General features: G+C 43.8%; 1 protein-coding gene across 6 annotated transcripts in view; it reads right to left on the minus strand.

The window, feature by feature from the left end:
* Positions 1-23,224, minus strand: part of LOC115111171 (ATP/GTP binding carboxypeptidase 1) — a 61,434-nt gene that overhangs the window by 33,138 nt on the left and 5,072 nt on the right. For 2 of the 6 annotated variants that reach the window (XM_065011445.1, XM_065011449.1), the window contains exons 4-17: positions 11,245-11,312; positions 8,793-8,856; positions 8,151-8,297; positions 7,885-8,016; positions 7,606-7,699; positions 7,484-7,521; positions 6,909-7,111; positions 6,562-6,739; positions 6,408-6,446; positions 5,781-5,875; positions 3,842-3,958; positions 2,925-3,532; positions 2,726-2,827; positions 2,545-2,631 (exon numbers count right to left, since the gene is read on the minus strand). In XM_065011445.1, coding sequence (XP_064867517.1) covers positions 2,545-2,631; positions 2,726-2,827; positions 2,925-3,532; positions 3,842-3,958; positions 5,781-5,875; positions 6,408-6,446; positions 6,562-6,739; positions 6,909-7,111; positions 7,484-7,521; positions 7,606-7,699; positions 7,885-8,016; positions 8,151-8,297; positions 8,793-8,856; positions 11,245-11,312 — 1,972 coding nt within the window. Of the gene's footprint in view, positions 1-2,544; positions 2,632-2,725; positions 2,828-2,924; positions 3,533-3,841; positions 3,959-5,780; positions 5,876-6,407; positions 6,447-6,561; positions 6,740-6,908; positions 7,112-7,483; positions 7,522-7,605; positions 7,700-7,884; positions 8,017-8,150; positions 8,298-8,792; positions 8,857-11,244; positions 11,313-18,051; positions 18,451-23,224 lie in introns of those variants that run through there. The other 4 variants (XM_065011448.1, XM_065011446.1, XM_065011447.1 and 1 more) reach the window with 4 other exon arrangements.

Below are 23,224 nucleotides of genomic sequence, written 5' to 3' on the forward strand. Positions count from 1 at the left end.
CGGCATGTTGTCTTGTAACTGTACATCAAACATAGACTCATTCTGTTCAGAACAACCCAGTGTATGACGGCATGTTGTCTTGTAACTGTACATCAAACATAGACTCATTCTGTTCAGAACAACCCAGTGTATGACGGCATGTTGTCTTGTAACTGTACATCAAACATAAACTCATTCTGTTCAGAACAACCCAGTGTATGACGGCATGTTGTCTTGTAACTGTACATCAAACATAGACTCATTCTGTTCAGAACAACCCAGTGTATGACGGCATGTTGTCTTGTAACTGTACATCAAACATAGACTCATTCTGTTCAGAACAACCCAGTGTATGACGGCATGTTGTCTTGTAACTGTACATCAAACATAGACTCATTCTGTTCAGAACAACCCAGTGTATGACGGCATGTTGTCTTGTAACTGTACATCAAACATAGACTCATTCTGTTCAGAACAACCCAGTGTATGACGGCATGTTGTCTTGTAACTGTACATCAAACATAAACTCATTCTGTTCAGAACAACCCAGTGTATGACGGCATGTTGTCTTGTAACTGTACATCAAACATAGACTCATTCTGTTCAGAACAACCCAGTGTATGACGGCATGTTGTCTTGTAACTGTACATCAAACATAGACTCATTCTGTTCAGAACAACCCAGTGTATGACGGCATGTTGTCTTGTAACTGTACATCAAACATAGACTCATTCTGTTCAGAACAACCCAGTGTATGACGGCATGTTGTCTTGTAACTGTACATCAAACATAGACTCATTCTGTTCAGAACAACCCAGTGTATGACGGCATGTTGTCTTGTAACTGTACATCAAACATAGACTCATTCTGTTCAGAACAACCCAGTGTATGACGGCATGTTGTCTTGTAACTGTACATCAAACATAGACTCATTCTGTTCAGAACAACCCAGTGTATGACGGCATGTTGTCTTGTAACTGTACATCAAACATAAACTCATTCTGTTCAGAACAACCCAGTGTATGACGGCATGTTGTCTTGTAACTGTACATCAAACATAGACTCATTCTGTTCAGAACAGCCCAGTGTATGACGGCATGTTGTCTTGTAACTGTACATCAAACATAGACTCATTCTGTTCAGAACAACCCAGTGTATGACGGCATGTTGTCTTGTAACTGTACATCAAACATAAACTCATTCTGTTCAGAACAACCCAGTGTATGACGGCATGTTGTCTTGTAACTGTACATCAAACATAGACTCATTCTGTTCAGAACAACCCAGTGTATGACGGCATGTTGTCTTGTAACTGTACATCAAACATAGACTCATTCTGTTCAGAACAACCCAGTGTATGACGGCATGTTGTCTTGTAACTGTACATCAAACATAGACTCATTCTGTTCAGAACAACCCAGTGTATGACGGCATGTTGTCTTGTAACTGTACATCAAACATAGACTCATTCTGTTCAGAACAACCCAGTGTATGACGGCATGTTGTCTTGTAACTGTACATCAAACATAGACTCATTCTGTTCAGAACAACCCAGTGTATGACGGCATGTTGTCTTGTAACTGTACATCAAACATAGACTCATTCTGTTCAGAACAACCCAGTGTATGACGGCATGTTGTCTTGTAACTGTACATCAAACATAGACTCATTCTGTTCAGAACAACCCAGTGTATGACGGCATGTTGTCTTGTAACTGTACATCAAACATAGACTCATTCTGTTCAGAACAACCCAGTGTATGACGGCATGTTGTCTTGTAACTGTACATCAAACATAGACTCATTCTGTTCAGAACAACCCAGTGTATGACGGCATGTTGTCTTGTAACTGTACATCAAACATAGACTCATTCTGTTCAGAACAACCCAGTGTATGACGGCATGTTGTCTTGTAACTGTACATCAAACATAGACTCATTCTGTTCAGAACAACCCAGTGTATGACGGCATGTTGTCTTGTAACTGTACATCAAACATAGACTCATTCTGTTCAGAACAACCCAGTGTATGACGGCATGTTGTCTTGTAACTGTACATCAAACATAGACTCATTCTGTTCAGAACAACCCAGTGTATGACGGCATGTTGTCTTGTAACTGTACATCAAATACAGTGATCATAAACATTGACACTGTATAGGACATGAGTTTTATGAGATGGAAATGAGAAGAGCATATTTGGACTCATGGGTGTTTGGCTTGCGTCTCATCTTTCAAAATACATAGTCATCATAATTTACAGCATTTCCCCTCTGACAACAAAAAATGAGCAAAGGTTTCCCAATTAGCATGAGTGATCAGAGAATCATCTTGTCGCGCTCGTTGCTCAAGTTCAGAATGGCTGTCAGTGAAAACCCACACTGTGAAGCGCAGAGCAAGAGCTCTGGAAACGCTAGACCCCAGTGTAATGACAGCCACTACGTTCAAACTTTTAGTGTCCAAATCTGCCTTTTTGAACCCGTATACAGGTATGACTAAACGGTCTACATTAATTTTTATTTTTTTATTTTATCCCAGTTTATGTAACAATGGGACACAACACTCACTTTCTGACTTGAACTGCTTTCCTCAGGTTGCCAGACTCAAACTGAGAGTTGAACTTCAGAGATTCGCCGCCGTCAACCACTGGACAACTGAAACACACAGGGCCCACACCGTGAGACACACACACACACACACACACACACACACACACACACAATTCCCTGGACGGACGATGGTGCTCACCTCTGTATGTCCAAGTCGTAGACCACCTTATCCAGGATGTCGTTGGGGTGGATCAGCCTCTCAATGTCCTGGAAGATCTTAGTCCTGAAGGGGGGCAGAGGACTGAGTGACATCATCATCATCACACAACAGAAGCAGTAAGACAACGGGGGGGAGGGGGCAGTCATATAGATCCTAGATCAGTGTCTAGGGGTCTCACCTCTGCACGCCGTAGACCCTCTCCAGGATGTGTTCTCGGGAGGTGGGCGCCACATGGCCAAAGTAGTCTGGGTAGGCCACCTCAGAAAACTGTGGCACAGAGCTTGTGCTCTTCACCATCTCCACGTACAGGTCAGGGTCGTGGAGTGGCAGGAGCAAGGCCGTGTCTGGCACATGCAGCACTCCCTCCTCGCTGCTCTCCTCCTCCTCAGCCCAGTCCTCCGCTAACATCTCCTCACCTTCTCCCCCCAGTCGGGCAGCCACACCCCCAGCCAGTATTGGGGGCTGTCTTTTGTGCTTGTTTCCCCCTCCTCCTCCCACCTGAGGTCCAGCCCCATCCAGGGCCACCCGCTCCAGTCCCTGCACCAGCTCCTGCTCCAGCCCCGCCCCAGGGTGGGGTCGGCTGTGGGTGTGGTCACCGCAGCCATCTTGGTCCTTGGTGATGTTGATGGTGTCAAGGTCCAGGGCAGGGACTGGGGCCGGATGGGGGCACTCAGTGGGGTTTTTCGGGGGCAGGGCCTGGGTGGTGGGAACGATGATTGGGCGGTGAGACTTGGGAGCTGCTGGGGTGGCCGTCACACCTTTCTTTGGGTTGTCAAAGTTAAACACCTGCATAGACACAAAGGAAATTGGACTTCAGGCAGCTTTCTTATCACTTACCACAGTGTGGTCCCCAGGTTAAAAACACACTTCTGTAAGTTTTAAGATGGAATGTTGAAAATGTCGGGGGCAGGTAGACTCGAGGTTAGCGTGTTGGGCCAGGAACCAAAAGGTCACTGGTTCAATACCCAATTGCTTCAGGGGCACTGGACAATGGGGTCACTGGCAGTCACACTAGTACAAGTGTATACCGGAAATATAAAAACATCCCCAAAAATACTATTATTAAACCAAAGACACAAAGGTGTACTGCATTACCTGGAAATCCTCTGAGAGCTCCATAAAGAATCTCTCATAGATCTTCAGCTCTTCAAACGGCCTGCTATGGGTCTCTTTGGGTCTCAGTTTATTGATGTCCGTTTCTATGTCATCATTCTGCAGAGGGGAAAACATCATCATCAAACAGCTGAAAAAGCAGGAACAGGATCCCAATAGAAAACCCTGTATTAGATTGTTTTTACTTCAACCAGAGAGAGAAAGAGAGACAACCCACAGACAGGCAGAGAGAGAGCGAGAGAGAGAGAGAGAGAGAAGAGAGACAACCCACAGACAGGCAGAGAGAGAGAGAGAGAGAGAGAGAGAGAAAAGAGACAACCCACTGACAGGCAGAGAGAGAGCGAGAGAGAGAGAGAGAGAGAGAGAAGAGAGACAACCCACTGACAGGCAGAGAGAGAGCGAGAGAGAGAGAAGAGAGACAACCCACAGACAGGCAGAGAGAGAGAGAGAAAAGAGACAACCCAAAGACAGGCAGAGAGAGAGAGAGAGCGAGAAGAGAGACAACCCACAGACAGGCAGAGAGACAGAGAGAAGAGAGACAACCCACAGACAGGCAGAGAGAGAGAGAGAGAGAGAAGAGAGACAACCCACAGACAGGCAGAGAGAGAGAGAGAAGAGAGACAACCCATAGACAGGCAGAGAGAGAGAGAGAGAGACAACCCACAGACAGGCAGAGAGAGAGAGAGAGAGAGAGAAGAGAGACAACCCACAGACAGGCAGAGAGAGAGAGAGAGAGAGAGAAGAGAGACAACCCACAGACAGGCAGAGAGAGAGAGAGAGAGAAGAGAGACAACCCACAGACAGGCAGAGAGAAAGAGAGCGAGAGAAGAGAGACAACCCACAGACAGGCAGAGAGAGAGAGAGAGAGAGACAACCCACAGACAGGCAGAGAGAGAGAGAGAGAAGAGAGACAACCCACAGACAGGCAGAGAGAGAGAGAGAAGAGAGACAACCCACAGACAGGCAGAGAGAGAGAGAGAGAGAGAGAGAGAGAGAGGACAACAGCACAATTAGACCCAACCAAATCATGAGAAAACAAAAAGATAATTACTTAACACATTGGAAAGAATTAACAAAAAAACAGAGCAAACTAGAATGCTATTTGGCCCTACACAGAGAGTACACAGCGGCAGAATACCTGACCACTGTGACTGACCTAAAATTAAGGAAAGCTTTGACTATGTACAGACTCAGTGAGCATAGCCTTGCTATTGAGAAAGGCCGCCGTAGGCAGACATGGCTCTCAAGAGAAGACAGGCTATGTGCTCACTGCCCACAAAATGAGGTGGAAACTGAGCTGCACTTCCTAACCTCCTGCCCAATGTATGACCATATTAGAGAGACATATTTCCCCCAGATTACACAGATCCACAAAGAATTTGAAAACAAATCCAATTTTGAAAAACTCCCATATCTTTTGGGTGAAATTCCACAGTGTGCCATCACAGCAGCAATATTTGTGACCTGTTGCCACGAGAAAAGGGCAACCAGTGAAGAACAAACACCATTGTAAATACAACCCATATTTATGTTTATTCATTTTATCTTGTGTCCTTTAACTATTTGTACATTGTATAAATATAATAATATTTGTAATGTCTTTACTGTTTTGAAACTTCTGTATGTGTAATGTTTACTGTTAATTTTTGTTGTTTTTCACTTTATATATTCACTTTGTATGTTGTCTACCTCACTTGCTTTGGCAATGTTAACACATGTTTCCCATGCCAATAAAGCCCTTGAATTGAATTGAATTGAGAGAGAGAGAGAGAGAGAGCAGTTGTGGTTGTGGTCAGTATATATGTTTGCATATTACGTCTGTCAGTCTGGTCACTGCAGTGTAACCTTTCTTGTGGTCATTCTGAGGTCAGTCAAACAAGGTGCGGTTTAAATTAAAAGGCTGTGGTCATGGTCACTGTACCCCAGCGTGGTGGTCCTTCTCCTCCACCTCGTTCTCCATGTCATTCTCAGCCTCTGCATCCTCATTATTGTCACTCTCGTCCACCACATCATCCACTGGCAAGCACACACAGGGAAACAGGCAGGGTTAGCACCAATTACATTTCTAATCAGTCAGGAAGTAAAACATACATTATAGTTTACTTTCAGTTTCCTTCCTGAATTGAGCCCAAGATTAAGGCGTAACCTGACTGGTTACAGGGGGTAGCGTTTCCAAAAAACAAAGACAATCTTAAGTTCATTAATAAGCAAAGGATGAACAATGCTCAATGCTTAGTTAAATAAAGGGTTAAATAACATTTAAAAATGCTAAAGATGATATTTATGATTTCTGATTGGTTGGTTGGATTGTGCACTAGAGAAAGGTGACTGAGAATAAGTAGCCAGGAGTGAGATGAGAGAGAGCTGGTGTCTTGATTGGCTTGTTGAGTGAGGTGACGTCAATGAACAACTAAGTAGTGTGAAAGTTCACGAGTTACAGATCCTTGATGTAGGACAGGGTGTATTATACTGTTAGCAGTGTGACAGACTGAGGAGTTTGAGAGTCAGTAGTGGTTAGGCTGCTGCTATTTATTGTGACAAGTCTTACCCCATGGGGGCTTGGTGTAGAACTGGTAAATGGGTCCTCCTGAAATGGACGTGTGGAGCGTGAGAGTTAACTGTGTGCAATGACCATTGGGGTGATTTAAGTGGCTTGCAAGTATTGTGAGTGTAGAATGTGTGTGTCTGTGTGTGAGCCTCACTCCCCAGTGGCTGGTTGTAGAGCTGAGCGACTGGCCCTCCTGCGGGTACACGAAGCAGCTGGTGGTGGAAGACACTCTTGATGGTGGGCAGAGGGAGGCGGTTCTTGGGGAAGCACTTCCTCATGATGAGGCTGGAGGTGTTGATCAGAGGGTCCAGAGTCCTCACTGGCAGGCACTCCTAAAAACAACACATCACCATCATTAATATTAATATTCACCATCATCACCACCATAATCATCCGTTTTGGTGTAATGTAAAAGGCGAGACAGCATTGGGGATAAAGCTAGGAACATAGAGGGTGGCTGAGACTGAGCTCAGGTTTTGGTAATGTTGTCACCCTACTCACAGTGGAGGTGTTATAGAGGATCCTCATCCCGTCAGCGTCGATGAAGGCCTTGCGGCCCAGCTTGATGTTGGTGATGTTCTTCAGGCAGCCCAGGATGCCCTTGCGGATGAGTATGTGGCGGTGGCGCGTGTCGTTGCGGTGCCAATCCTGATAGATGTACAGCAGGACGGGCACATGGACCACCGCCCGCTGGGCATTCGTCTCTGAGGGATGTAGAGGGAGGGAGAGAGGGAGAGAGGGAGAGAGGGAGAGAGGGAGAGAGGGAGGGAGGGAGGGAGGGAGGGAGGAAGGAAGGAAGGAAGGAAGGAAGGAAGGAAGGAAGGAAGGAAGGAAGGAAGGAAGGAAGGAAGGAAGGAAGGGAGGGAGGGAGGGAGGGAGGGAGGGAGGGAGGGGTGAGGAAGTGGGCAAGGGAAGGATGTAAGGAGAGACAGGGAGGGAGGGGGAGAGGGATGGAGAGAGAGAGAGACTGGTTGATAATAGCCACTGACAATAGCACTGTTATTGAAGAACCATGACAGGACATTGTCCTAAACACTGCAGAGCGAGAGAACGGGGGAAGAGAGAGAGACACTTACTGGATTTGAGCAAGGCCCCCAGTGTGTCCAGGGATACTCTGTTGAGTAAAAGACAGCCAGAGAAGGGTCAAAAACAGCAGCACCCACACCATTCATCCTCAACACATACCCACGCCACTTACTTCAGCAGACTGGTGTTCTTTTTGCTGTAGGGTCCAATGATTTTGAACATGAGCTCCACCACTCCATTCTTCCCCAGGGACACAGCATTCACAGCTGAAGGCAGACAAACCTCAATGCCCTCAACAATACCACCAGACAGTAGTTGGCTGTAGTTGAAGTCATACTACAATAGGCTGGGTTTGTAACTGTCAGATGTATGGTTCCTATGGCAACAGCAGGTTGGGTTAGTAACTGTCAGTCAGATGTATGGTTCCTACAGTATGTAAGGTCAGACTCACTGTTGGAGGAGTAGACCTGTAGAACCAGCAGACAGGGCAGCAGCAGCTTGTAGTTCTGCAGGTTTTGTTTGAGCAGGTTCACAGTGACGTTCAGAGCTCCGTTCAGACGGGCTTTCACACCAAATTTCCTGTCTGGAGAAAGACAGACGTGAAGATGTGTACATGCTAAAATTGGTATGGATTTAGTTTATGGTAGAAGTTTGAATGACAATGTTGGGGCTCCTGGTACAGCGATAGAGTACCTTAACATACAGAGTGTGTATTACCTTTTGGTCCAACCTTGGCCAGGACTGAGTGGAGCTGCAGCATGACCTCCTCACTAGGGGGAGACTCTTTACTGGCACTGATGACCAGCTGCAGCAAGATGCCTGTGCCACCCTTGGACACAAACACACCAATCCTGCGACCCCCACCTGGGACAGAGAGAGACACACACACACACACATTACTACAGCCTCCACAAATTGATCAATCACCATTTAAATTTTCACAAGTCAAATAATCCCCATCAGTTTCCACAAAACCAACCTATCAGTTCAGCTGTTATTGAGCAGTGTTCACACAAACCATGTGAGAAAATCTAGTCTGATCTCAACTGGATTCCATTGGTCTGGCAGTGTGACTGGGGAAAAAAAGATAACCAACAAAATCCTGTTTACATTTTTTTGAAAGATTCTTGATCAGTCTCAGATTTTGTGTGAACAGGTTCCAAATTTCTACAACTTGACAATCTACACTAGTTGAAATGAGTCTACATTTTCTTAGATGGTCTGCGTGAAAACAAAACCTACCCAATCAAAGCACTGTTTCCACCCAAGACAATTGACACTTGTCAAATCAGAGATCAGGACACTCAAACAGAACACCGTTTGCCCCCATTACCCAATTACAGAGCGGTTACCACTTACCCACGGTTAACAGCTCATTCAGAATGTACAAAATGTTCAGGATAGATTGCAGATCCTGTGTGTTCTATCAAAAACAGAGAGCATGCTGGGTATTACCAACACACTCAATAACACGTGAGCATGGACAAACACATTTGTATGTGCACACACAGACAGACACACAGCCATTCATGCACACACCACCAAATCTCCACATACACACAAACCGTCTCACTTAGGTTTCAGTCTCTACAAATAGTAATGGCTTTTCCCCAACTCATAAATTGATCTGTCATCAAGTGGTATATAAAGACATAGGGAGATATAACTAGACAGGGAGATTTAGAAGCCATTGCCAAAACCAAGTGTGTGCTATGTAAACTGCATCTCGGGAGGACAATTATTTCCAATACTTTTAGGATACCATGATCTTGATAGTAGGGCTGGGCGATATGGCCAAAATATTATATCATGGTATTTAAAAAAAAAAATGGACGGTATGATGGTATTTTTCGTTTTTGAATAATAAAAGTTATACATTTGCTTTATGAGTAGTGAGTGATCCTAGGGTGGCGACACAGACATTCTAAGTGATATCAATGAGTCTTTCTCCATTCTGATTGTTATATACTGTTCAAGTCAACTTCAACCAAAACAAATTGCAGCACTTTTATAATTTCTGCATTTCCTGCATTCAATTGCAGTGGTGGAAAAATACCCAATTGTCATACTTGAGTAAAAATAAAGATACGTTAATAGAAAATGACTCAAGTAAAAGTCACCCAGTAAAATACTACTTGAGTAAATATCTAAAAGTATTTGGCTTTAAATATACTTAAGTATCAAAAGTAAAAGTATAAATAATTTCAAATTCCTTATATTAAGCAAACCAGACGGCACAATGTTCTTGTTTTTTAAATGTACGGATACCCAGGCGCACACTCCAACACTAAGACATCAGTTACAAACAACGCATTTGTGTTTAGTGAGTCCTCAGAGGCAGTAGATGACCAGGGATGTTCTCTTGACAAGTGTGTGAATTGGACCATTTTCCTGTCCCACTAAGCATTCAAAATGTAATGAGTACTTTTAGGTGTCAGGAGAAATGGTCAAAATCATGTAAAAAGTACAGTATTTTCTTTAGGTATGTAGTGAAGTAAAAGTTGTAAAAATGTTTTTAAAAAAGTAAAGTACAGATACCAAAAAAAAAATAATTAAGTAAAAAATACTTTCAAGTACTATTTAAGTCTTTACACCACTACTCAATTGAGATAACTTCCGCACTGCCACGTAGGGCTGCACTATATAGGCAAATAATCTAGGACTTATTTTTAACCAAATGTTGCAATTGCGATTTGACTTGTGAATTAGGGAAAAACTATTGGAATCATGGAAATAGAATGACTATTTTGGATACAGTGTCATTTGAATACAGTGTCGTTTGAATACAGGCACTTTGAATACAGTGTCGTTTGAGACAATGAATTAAAATGCCAGGGAAGAGTAATTGTGACATGGTAGGAACTAAAGTGTTGATAAGTGTTTCCTAGGGGACCCTATAAGCTTTGGCTATATTGCAAGTTCTCTTATCTACTTCATGTAGCTAACATATTCTTGCTTTACATAATCCTCTTTGATTTAGAAGATACTGTTGCACAAACAACATGCTGATTTAGGTCTACACTATCACTGGTATTATCAGGCTGTATTAGCTTGCTACGTTTGCTCTTACTCAGTACATTTATTAGCTAGCTAGCTATTAGCATCTATCAATTAGCGTCTCACAAGATTTAGGGCAACATGCTATGAAAAGAGAAACTAGCTGTTTGCTGATGTAAGAAACACAAACTAATAATGTCATTATAGAACCCTAGTGGAATTATATGAAGAAGCTAAGTGAAAACAGCATTGTTGTCATCAACATTGTTGTATGTGCTGCATTGACCATGCAGACTGAACGCAAGTGCCTTGTGGTTGAGAAACATCAAATGCACTCCTTGAGTGACAGGGGGCGTGGCTAGGTCTGTGTGGTTAGTAGAGCGGAGAAAGATGACTCAAGTAGCGAAATAAACTATAAAAATTAACATTACACATGGTGTATCCCATTGAACAAACCAAACATTCAAATACCGTTACAGAAGGTAAAGTAAAAACCCATACCGCCCAGCCGTAGTTGATAGTTATTGTTATAACTGAGTTGTACCCTTTTCACACTACTGAACCAAGCTGTACAGTACTGGCCTGGTTACGCATCCACCATACCTGCTGGACAAGTGCTAAAAAAGGCCAACTGAAAAGGAAATAGCAACGCCAACACAATATTCCTTGTTATGAATGTGTTAGTCTCTTTATTCCCTCTCCTTATTATGTTGTGGTATTGTACAGTAGCGGAATATGGAGTTAAATTAGTGACATGTGAGCTCGATTTTTGGCACTTAACTTAACTCTATAGTGGAATGTGGCGGGAACTCACCTCCAAAGTCGCCAGGATAACCTCCATGCCACTGGAGCCCTTGGACACGATCTCCTTCCGTGTCTTCTCTGTAACACAAACAGGGACCTTAGTTACATTACATTTCCCTCCACTATGTTAGCGTTTACAAATAGGCTACTGTAGTACAAATAATCAATCATCATCATCATCATCATGCTGGCCTTTTTACCATGCCATTTCTTAATCAAATATCAGAATTCACGTGAAAGTGAGTAGTAGTGTATAAGCAAAGATAAAAAATAACATTCAGTACCTTCGGTGCATAATTCAGACCCCTTTACTTTTACCACATCTTGTTATGTTACAGCCTTAAAATGACAGCCTTAAAATAGTTTTCCCCCCCCTCATCAATCTACACACAAGACCCCATAATGTCAAAGCAAGAAAAGGTTTTTAGAAATTTGTGCAAAAATAAATAAATAACTGAAATAGACCCTTTACTCAGTACTTTGTTGAAGCACCTTAGGCAGCGATTACAGCCTCAAGTTCTTGGGTATAATGCTACAAGCTTGGCACACCTGTATTTGGGGAGTTTCTCCCATTTTTCCCTGCAGATCCTCTCAAGCTCGGTCAGGTCGGATGGGGAGCATCGATGCACAACTATTTTCATGTCTCTCCAGAGATGTTCGATCAGGTTCAACTCCAGGCTCTGGCTGGTCCACCCAAAGACATTCAGAGTCTTGTCCCAAAGCCACTCCTGCATTGTATTGGCTGTGTGCTTAGGGTCATTGTCCTGTTGGAAGGTGAACCTTCGCCCCAGTCGGAGGTCCTCTGTACTTTGCACTGTTCATCTTTCCCTCAATCTTGACTAGTCTCCCAGTTCCGCCGCTGAAAAACATCCCTACAGCATGTTGCTGCCACCACCATGCTTCACCATAGGGATGGTATTGGCCAGGTGATGAGCGGTGCCTGGTTTCCTCCAGAAGTGGCGCTTCGCATTCAGGCCAAAGAGTTTAATCTTGGTTTCATCAGACCAGAGAATCTTGTTTGTCATGGCCTGAGAGTCCTTTAGGTGCCATTTTTTCATGGAATCGCGGCTGATGACATGGATATTCAGCTAGCAGGATATACACTGCACCAGCTAGATAGAACGGCGCACTCCGGTAAGACAAGGGGGGGGTTGTGCATATTTGTAAACGGCTTGTGCACGAAATCTAAGGAAGTATCTACATTTTTCTCTTATGATAAACTGTAGACCACACTATTTGCCAATTGAGTTTTCATCCTAACTTTTCGTGGCTGTTTATCTACCACCACAGACGGATGCTGGCACTAATAAGCAAACCGCTCACCCAGAGGCGGCGCTCCTAGTGGCCGGGGAATTTAAGGCAGGGAAACTTAAATCAGTTTTACCTCATTTCTATCAACATGTTAAATGCGCAACCAGAGGAAAAAAAAATCTAGATCACCTGTACTCCACACATAGAGATGCGTACAAAGCTCTCACTCACCCTCCATTTTGTAAATCTGACCACAATTCTATCCTCCTGATTCCTGCTTACAAGCTAAAATTAAAACAGGAAGCACGAGTGACTTGTCTATAAAAAAGTGGTCAGATGAACGAGATGCTAAACTACAGGACTGTTTTGCTATCACAGACTGGAGCATGTTCCAGGATTCTTCAGATTGCATTGAGGAGTACACCACATCAATCACTGGCTTTATCAATAAGTGCATTGAGGACGCCATCCTCACAGTGACTGTACGTACATACCCCAACCAGAAGCCATGGATTACAGGCAGCATTCGCACTGAGCTAAAGGGTAGAGCTGTAGCATTCAAGGTGCGGGACTCTAACCCGGAAGCTTATGAGATATCTTGCTAAGCCCTCCAACAAACCATCAAACAGGAAAAGAGCCAATACAGGGCTAAGATTGAATCGTACTACACCGGCTCCGACGCTCGTCTTATATGGCAGGGCTTGCAAACTATTACAGACTACAAAGGGAAGCACAGCTGCGAGCTGCCCAGTGACACGAACCTACCAGACGAGCTAAATCACTTCTATGCTCGCTTCGAGGCAAGCAGCACTGAGGCATGCATGAGAGCATCAGCTGTTCCGGACGACTGTGTGATCACGCTCTCAGTAGCTGACGTGAGTAAGACTTTTAAACAGGTCAACATTCACAAGGCCGCGGGGCCAGACGGATTACCAGGACGTGTGCTCCGGGCATGTGCTGACCAACTGGCAGGTGTCTTCACTGACATTTTCATTATGTCCCTGATTGAGTCTGTAATACCAACATGTTTCAAGCAGACCACCACAGTCCCTGTGCCCAAGAACACTAAGGTAACCTGCCTAAATGACTACAGACCCGTAGCACTCACGTCTGTAGCCATGAAGTGCTTTGAAAGGCTGGTCATGGCTCACATCAACAGGTGGTCAGAGACCTGGCGGTGCCAGATTAACAACCTATCCCTCAACGTGACCGTGACTAAGGAGATGATTGTGGACTACAGGAAAAGGAGGGCCGAGCACGCCCCCATTCTCATCGACAGGGCTGTAGTGGAGCAGGTTGAGAGCTTCAAGTTCCTTGGTGTCCACATCACCAACAAACGAGAATGGTCCAAACATACCAAGACAGTCGTAAAGAGGGCACGACAAAGCCTATTCCCCCTCGGGAAACTAAAAAGATTTGGTATCGGTCCTCAAAAGGTTCTACAGTGCGTACGGCCCAGTACATCACAGGGGCTAAGCTGCCTGCCATCCAGGACCTGTACACCAGGCGGTGTCAGAGGAAGGCCATAACAATTGTCAAAGACCCCACCCACCCCAGTCAAAGACATTTCTTTCTACTACCGCATGGCAAGCGGTACTGAAGCGCCAAGTCTAGGACCAAAAGGCTTCTCAACAGCTTTTACCCGCAAGCCATAAGACTCCGGAACAGGTAATCAAATGGTTACCTGGACTATTTGCATTGTGTGTGTGTGTGTCCCCAAACCCCTCTTTACACTGCTGCTAATCTCTGTTTACCATATATGCATAGTAACTAACTGCTAATCTCTGTTTACCATATACAGTGGGGCAAAAAAGTATTTAGTCAGCCACCAGTGCCAGTTTCCCCACTTAAAAAGATGAGAGAGGCCTGTAACTTACATCATAGGTACACTTCAACTATGACAGACAAAATGAGAAGAAAAAGAATCCAGAAAATCACATTGTAGGATTTTTAATGAATTTATTTGCAAATTATGGCAGAAAATAAGTATTTGGTCAACTACAAACAAGCAAGATTTCTGGCTCTCACAGACCTGTAACTTCTTCTTTAAGAGGCTCCTCTGTCCTCCACTCGTTACCTGTATTAATGGCACCTGTTTGAACTTGTTATCAGTATAAAAGACACCTGTCCACAACCTCAGTCACACTCCAAACTCCACTATGGCCAAGACCAAAGAGCTGTCAAAGGACACCAGAAACAAAATTGTAGACCTGCACCAGGCTGGGAAGACTGAATCTGCAATAGGTAAGCAGCTTGGTTTGAAGAAATCCACTGTGGGAGCAATTATTAGGAAATGTAAGACATACAAAACCACTGATAATCTCCCTCGATCTGGGGCTCCACGCTGATGGTAGGCTTTGTTACTTTGGTCCCAGCTCTCTGCAGGTCATTCACTAGATCCCCCGTGTGGTTCTGGGATTTTTGCTCACCTTTCTTGTGATCATTTTGACGCCACAGGGTGAGCAAAAATCCCAGAACCACACGGGGGGGGGGATCTAGTGAATGACCTGCAGAGAGCTGGGACCAAAGTAACAAAGCCTACCATCAGCAAGGGCATTGAAGATGAAACGTGGCTGGGTCTTTCAGCATGACAATGATCCCAAACACACCGCCCGGGCAACGAAGGAGTGGCTTCGTAAGAAGCATTTCAAGGTCCTGGAGTGGCCTAGCCAGTCTCCAGATCTCACCCCCATAGAAAATCTTTGGAGGGAGTTGAAAGTCTGTGTTGCCCAGCAACAGCCCCAAAACATCACTGCTCTAGAGGAGATCTGCATGGAGGAATGGGCCAATATACCAGCAACAGTGTGTGAAAACCTTGTGAAGACTTACCGAAAACGTTTGTCCTCTGTCATTGCCAACAAAGGGTATATAACAAAGTATTGAGATAAACTTTTGTTATTGACCAAATACTTATTTTCCACCATCATTTGCAAATAAATTCATTAAAAATCCTACAATGTGATTTTCTGGATTTTTTTTTTCTCATTTTGTCTGTCATAGTTGAAGTGTACCTATGATGAAAATTACAGGCCTCTCTCATATTTTTAAGTGGGAGAACTTGCACAATTGGTGGCTGACTAAATACTTTTTTGCCCCATTGTATGCATAGTCACTAACTATACATTCATGTACATACTACATAAATTAGCCCGACTAACCAGTGCCCCCACACATTGGCTACCCAGACTATCTGCATTGTGTCCCGCCACCCACCAATCCCTCTTTTACGCTACTGCTACTCTGTTTATCATTTATGCATAGTCACTTTAACCATACCTACATGTACATACTATTTCAATTTGCCCGACCAACCGGTGCCTGTACATAGCCTCGCTACTGTTATTATTCACTGTCTTTTTACTGACGTTTTTAAGTTCCTTACTTATCTATTGTTTACCTAATACCTATTTTTTTTACTTAAAAATTGCACCACTGTTGGTTAGGGTCTATAAGTAAGCATTTCACTGTAAGGTCTACCTACACCTGTTGTATTCGGCGCACGTGACAAATAAACTTTGATTTGGGCAAACTCCAAGCAGGCTGTCATGTGCCTTGTACTGAGGATTGGCTTCCGTCTGGCCACTCTATCATAAAGGCCTGGTTGGTGGAGTGCTGCAGGGATGGTTGTCCTTCTACACAGAGGAACTCTGTCAGAGTGACCATCGGGTTCTTGGTCACCTCCTTGACCAAGGCCCTTCTCCCCCGATTGCTCAGTTTGGGCAAGCGGCCAGCTCTAGGAAGAGTCTTAGTGGTTCCAAACTTCTTACATTTAATAATGATGGGAGGGCACTGTGTGCTTGGGGACCTTCAATGCTGCAGAAATTTTTTGGTACCCTTCCCCAGTTCTGTGCCACAATCCTGTCTCGGAGCTCAACAGACAATTCCTTCGACCTCATGGCTTGGTTTTTGCTCTGACATGCACTGTCAACTGTGGGACCTTATATAGACAGGTGTGCCTTTCCAAATCATGTCAAATCAAAATAATATACAACAGGTGGACTCCAATCAAGTTGTAGAAACATCTCAATGATGATCAATGGAAACAGGATGCACCGATGCTCAATTTCGAGTCTCATAGCAAAGGGTCTGAATACTTATGTAAATAAGGTATCTTTTTAAACCTGTTTTCGCTTTGTTATTATGGGGTATTGTGTGTAGATTGATGAGGAAAAATATGAATTTAATCCATTTTAGAATAAGGCTGTAACGTAACAAAATAAGCAACATTTTCCTCCCCAATGATGGGTCTGCCTGCCATAGATTCTCTCTGAAACACTAACCACACGGATGGACAAGAAACTCCAGCAACCTTTCCGTGACGGCTCCTCAACAATTTGTAAAAATACTAGAGGGGGTCTCACTCACACACACAAACACACTAAAAACCAACGGAGCAAAAGCTCAAAACACTAACTAAAACTAATTTGTGTGCCCTAATGTATACCCTCTGACCAACAGCACCAACAGAAACCAACAGAAAGTCCAGGAACGCAAACAAAATAAGGCCTATAAAACTCAGTCAACAGCACCCAGGGCAGCTCATATCCCATCAAATAGAGTCTCACCACCCGGACCAATAAATGGTTGATGGAGCGGACCTTATGAACACCAGGATGAATGGGAATATGGAGACGAAAAGTGTGAAACATCCCCCCTCTGATTTATAGACTCATAAATAAAGGCACGTCACAAATCAGGTTTCAGCAGTGGGGCAGCCAACGAGCTCAAACATGTGCATACACAGACCAGACGTGCACCCACACAGACCAGACGTGCACCCACACAGACCCCCTGGTGCATAATTCAACTTCACAAGACCCGGACCAGTCTCTCATCTATGCCCCAGCGCGCGCGCACACACACACACTCGCGCACACACACGCACACACACACGCACACACTTCAACAGTCAGTGGCTATGCGAAAAAGTGACCTCTAAAAACATTTCTGTCATACTAGACTTTTTAAGCTCTTAGAAAACAACAGCTCACAGCTGATCTTGAAAACCAAAACAAGAATGCAAATACCTATCAAAGAAATGCATCAAGTAAAATAAACTTAATGGTTCAAATCAAATGCTACTATTGATGTGATGACGGACATGCCAATGGCTTTACTGTAACAGTCTTGTAATAGGATAGTAAGGAACTATTACGGGCACTACCTATCCAGTATTATGGTATTCATGTTGTGTTATCTGCACAAGAAATAACCAATACAAGGGTTTTATTGGTTATTGAAGTAATCTACAGGATAATAGAATACAGTGGGGTTTACACTGACATATTGGCTGGCAAGGTGAACCGTAAACACTTCAGAAATCCGTTAAACTTTACACAACTTTCTTTTATTAACAGAGTAGCGATTTTATTTTGTGCAAATACAAGATTTGCAGATTCTATAGAAACCTTTGTCCCATTGAACAGTAGCCTAGCTGCACAAACTGCTCAAAGCAGTAGCTACAGTAGCTGTGGTAGAACTAATGGTGTTCTGCACTACAGGGGCTGCACAACTGTAGAACTTTTCTTCCTCATCCCCCAGTCTCAGTCCCAGTCCCATTCCTTACCTGGGGAAGTGGATCGCTCTGCAGGCTCCACCAAGCGGCTAGGTCTCTCGGTGCATCTATATTCCATCTTCCTCAGAGGTAGGATCCCCCCAACCAGCCAGGAGTACACTGACGCTAACCGCCCCCAAGTCTAACCACCAGACCAGGATAGAACACAGCTCTTGGCACCTCCTCCTGCACTCTAAAAGTTTAGACCTAGAAGGCTACTACACTACCCAGCATCCACTCAGCATTCAAGCCCAGAACGACAGACAGGCAGACCAGACTGCGTTCCAGCCATGCAGACAGCACCTCCTATGCAGACAGCGAGCACAATACCCAGGCATGGATAGAAAGATAAAAGGACAACTGCCTCCAATCTCGCTCTCCCTCCCGATGGATACAGTTCCATATCACAATATTATTTTGGACGATATCACGTCGATACTTTGACTGCAAATTGATTTAGTATTGCTAGGTAGCGTTAGCTAGCGCTAATCGGCAGTACCTGTGCAAAAACACAAATTCGGCTTGTCACCAAAAGCACTCACAAACTTCTACAGATGCACAATCGAGAGCATCCTGGCGGGCTGTATCACCGCCTGGTACGGCAACTGCTCCGCCCTCAACCGTAAGGCTCTCCAGAGGGTAGTGAGGTCTGCACAACGCATCACCGGGGGCAAACTACCTGCCCTCCAGGACACCTACACCACCCGATGTTACAGGAAGGCCATAAAGATCATCAAGGACATCAACCACCCGAACCACTGCCTGTTCACCCCGCTATCATCCAGAAGGCGAGGTCAGTACAGGTGCATCAAAGCTGGGACCGAGAGACTGAAAAACAGCTTCTATCTCAAGGCCATCAGACTGTTAAACAGCCACCACTAACATTGAGTGGCTGCTGCCAACACACTGTCATTGACACTGACTCAACTCCAGCCACTTTAATAATGGGAATTGATGGGAAATGATGTAAATATATCACTAGCCACTTTAAACAATGCTACCTTATATAATGTTACTTACCCTACATTATTCATCTCATATGCATACGTGTATACTGTACTATACATCATCGACTGCATCCTTATGTAATACATGTATCACTAGCCACTTTAACTATGCCACTTTGTTTACTTTGTCTACATACTCATCTCATATGTATATACTGTACTCGATACCATCTACTGTATGCTGCTCTGTACCATCACTCATTCATATATCCTTATGTACATATTCCTTATCCCCTTACACTGTGTATAAGACAGTAGTTTTGGAATTGTTAGTTAGATTACTTGTTGGTTATCACTGCATTGTCGGAACTAGAAGCACAAGCATTTCGCTACACTCGCATTAACATCTGCTAACCATGTGTATGTGACAAATAAAATTTGATTTGATTTGATTTGAAAAACACTTATTTTTCCTCCTATAGCTTGTTCTCCATCTTCTTTTTGAAATAGCAAGCCAGTCATTTATCTTTGGTGCTGCACCACGGCAAAATTGTTGCCACCACGCCTATAAAATATGTAACATGAAAAAATATTTATGCTTGAACAGTCCACATTGACATTGTCGGCAAACAAAACGAGTAACGAATAGAAAAATCAGATTACCCCATAGTAGACTAGTTTAAATCTATAGTATTTACTTAGAACACACAACAACAAGCCGACCTATGCAAGATAAATATTCCTCTCGAGGCGCATTCAAGTTAGGAATGCCATAGGGAGGGAAACGTGCAGTCAATGCACAACAATTCTTGCAATTACGGGGAAAACAGCAGTTTTAAAACAGCCTTTGTTAAAAAGAGGATCCCAGCTTTCCATTCCTACTTTCTTATTTCTCAACTCCTAAATATGTACTATTTTAAACCCAGTTTTTATCAGCAGCTTTGTAAGCATGTTACTGCGCAGCAATTTTCTGTGAGTGCATAGGGGAGAGGGGCTAATGTAACATGGGTCAATTATAGGATATTTTTGGTTAAAAAAGCCACCCTACTTCAAAATGACTGTTTTGGAGTGACTTATATTATAATGAGACAGATGACATTTTAAGTTGAGCAAGAGAAGTGGCAACAATGGAAAGTGTTGGGGGAAGAAATGGTGACATTAAGAGGTTTCTGTGAGAAGTACAGGCAGGGGGCATGTTACCCTGGGTTGCGAGTTACCCCTACTTAGTCTAACAGGTAGGCCTGCAATATAGACTGTGTTTATGCAAGTTTTTTGGGACATAAAATTAATCAATAGGATGCTAACTAGTCAAAAGATCACATTTGGGATCTAGCTAATTATTTTATTTAACTAGGCAAGCCAGTTAAGAACACACTCTTATTTACAATGATGGCCTACTCCGCCCAACCCGGACAACGCTGGGACAATTGTGCGCAGCCCTATGGGACTCCCAATCACAGCCAGTTGTGAATACAGCATGGATTTGAACCAGGGGGTCTTTAGTGATGCCTCTAGCACTGAGAATCAGAGCCCCCCGAGTGATTAGCCCAATAGGATACATGCAGATAGACAACCCATGCTTCAGCCTATATACACTACATTTTATTTTACCTTTATTTAACTAGGCAAGTCAGTTAAGAACACATTTTTATTTTCAATGACGGCCTAGGAACAGAGGGTTAACTGCCTGTTCAGGGGCAGAACGACAGATTTGTACCTTGTAAGCTCGGGGGTTTGAACTTGCAACCTTCCGGTTACTAGTCCAACGCTCTAACCACTAGGCTACCCTGCCACCCCCACATGACCAAAGGAGTGTGGGCACGTGCTCGTTGAACATCTCATTCCAAAATCATGGGGCATTAATATGGAGTTGTTCCCCCCCTTTGCTGCTATAACAGCCTCCACTAGATGTTGGAACATTGCTGGGGGACTTGCTTCCATTCAACCACAAGAGCATTAGTGAAGTCGGGCACTGATGTTGGGCAATTAGACCTGGCTCGCAGTCGGCATTCCAATTCATCCCAAAGGTGTTCGATGGGGTTGAGGTTAGGGCTCTGTGCAGACCAGTCAAGTCCTCCCACACCGATCTCGACAAACCATTGTTGTATGGACCTCGCTTTGTGCAAAGGGCGTTGTCATGCTGAAACAGGAAAGGGCCTTCCCCAGACTGTTGCCACAAAGTTGGAAGCACAGAATCATCTAGAATGTCATTGTATGCTGTAGCGTTAAGATGTCCCTTCACTGGAACTAATGGGCCTTACTCGAACCAGGAAAGCAGGCCCAGACCATTATTCCTCGTCCACCAAACTTTAGTTGGCACTATGGATAGGGTGGCAGGCAGCCTAGCGGTTAGAGCGTTGGGACAGTAACTGCAAGATTTCTGGTGCAAATACCCGAACCACCATGGTGAAAAATCTGCCGATGTGCCATTGAGCAAGGAACTTAATCATGATTTGCGCCAGAGGTGCTTTACTACTATGGCCGACCCTGTAAAACAACCAATTTAACTGCACCTATCTGGTGTATGTGACAATAAAACATGTTTGTTATTATATCCATGGTCCAATATGTTAAAATAATTTAAACAAATAATTGTACCAATATGTTTGTTATTGGGCTCATTATTTTATACATTTATTTCATTCATTTTGGAGTAGAATGTCCTTTTAAAAAGTCCCCAGAACTTTCTTTCAGTACTTCTATATAAATATTATCCTGGTGGGGATTCACGGACCCGCACCAGAACCCCCCCCAAAAAAAACCATTGAGAGGAAACTGGAGGAAACTAATTACATACTATGGTGTTTTTTTACTTCAATAATTGTCCATTGTTATATGCTAGTAATTTTTACTCATACAAACTTGTCTTGTGTGACTTAGTCATATATCTGAGCGTACAAATTCATGAGCCATTTGGGTTCGACCACAGTATGTGACCTCCTGTGTCCACAATCGGCAGGAATTTAGCTATGTGGGAATTGCACGGAGGAACAGAGAATGGTGGCGATATCAGCTATCTTGATCTGTACAGATGAGCCAAATTATTTATTGCAACTCTGTTCCCCAGCCCTGTTTCTGCACATCTGCTAACTGTCACGTAGATAAGAGGATGTACTTTCTATAAAAGGAGAGAGCCAACTTTGTTCGTTGGGCTTTCAACTCTGAACTATTTGAGTGATTGTTGATTGCTCCATTTTTGCAAATCTTATAATAAAGTTGTTTGAAGAATCTACAGTCTCTCTTTAGAATTTCCACAACAAAACAATCTAAATACATATAATCATGATAATGTGGTGCCGATATGTATTGCTTTTCTCACAATTCTATATCATATACTGAGGTCCCTGACAATTCTATGCCCTAATGATGACTGTGTGAAACAGGTCTGGATGTCTCCCAAGTGGGGCTGACTGTGTCAGGGTGTGGCCGGAGGCCGAGCCCGAGAAGAGCTGTAGCCTGCAGGAATCAGGGCCACAGAGATTTATCACTGCAAGAGGGACGTCCCACCAAGAGAGACACGCTCACGTTTCACCACGCACCGCTGCTCTGATTTCAGCTAGAAACTACAGCTCTGAGACAGCATTCCCTCTCTAGAAGACTATATTTCCATAATAGACACATACAGTATCATGTTTTTTCGAATGAAAACCTATTTGAGCAACAACAACCGAATAGATAATGTGATAGTAGATAAACCTTCAATGAATCCAAAAGTGCTGAAGCGTGACTTCTACTGGCTACATCAGACATTGGAAAGTCTGTGCTGCCCATGTTCAAAGAAACAGATCTAAAACAAAAGGTGTAATGGCTGAAAGCTAAGTTTTGCTAAGTGGCTATGAGCTTAGAATGAAGAATTTGATCCAGCCAAGTGACCTCTACATCAGTGGAGGCTGCTGAGGGGAGGACAGCTCAGAACAATGGCTTGAACGGTGTGAATAGAATGGCATCCAACACAGGGAAATCATGTGTGATGCATTTGATTCCATTCCACTCCAGCTGTTATCCATGAGCCTGTCCTCCCCAATTAAGGTGCCACCAACCTCCTGTGCTGTACAGCTAACTCAACTTGGCACAACAAACCAATCCATGTGTCAATGCTGATCTTGAAGTGATCTTCAATCAATGTTTGACGTCCAGTTCTCTTGTTTCCATTTTCAAAGTCTCAACTTTGCTCTTGCACCACCGGTCCACCATTGACCCTTGTCATCGCAACAGATGTCTTTATATGGATGTGAGTG

This window comes from Oncorhynchus nerka, linkage group LG27, assembly GCF_034236695.1.
Source record: "Oncorhynchus nerka isolate Pitt River linkage group LG27, Oner_Uvic_2.0, whole genome shotgun sequence".
In the NCBI taxonomy this organism is placed as follows: Eukaryota; Metazoa; Chordata; class Actinopteri; order Salmoniformes; family Salmonidae; genus Oncorhynchus; species Oncorhynchus nerka.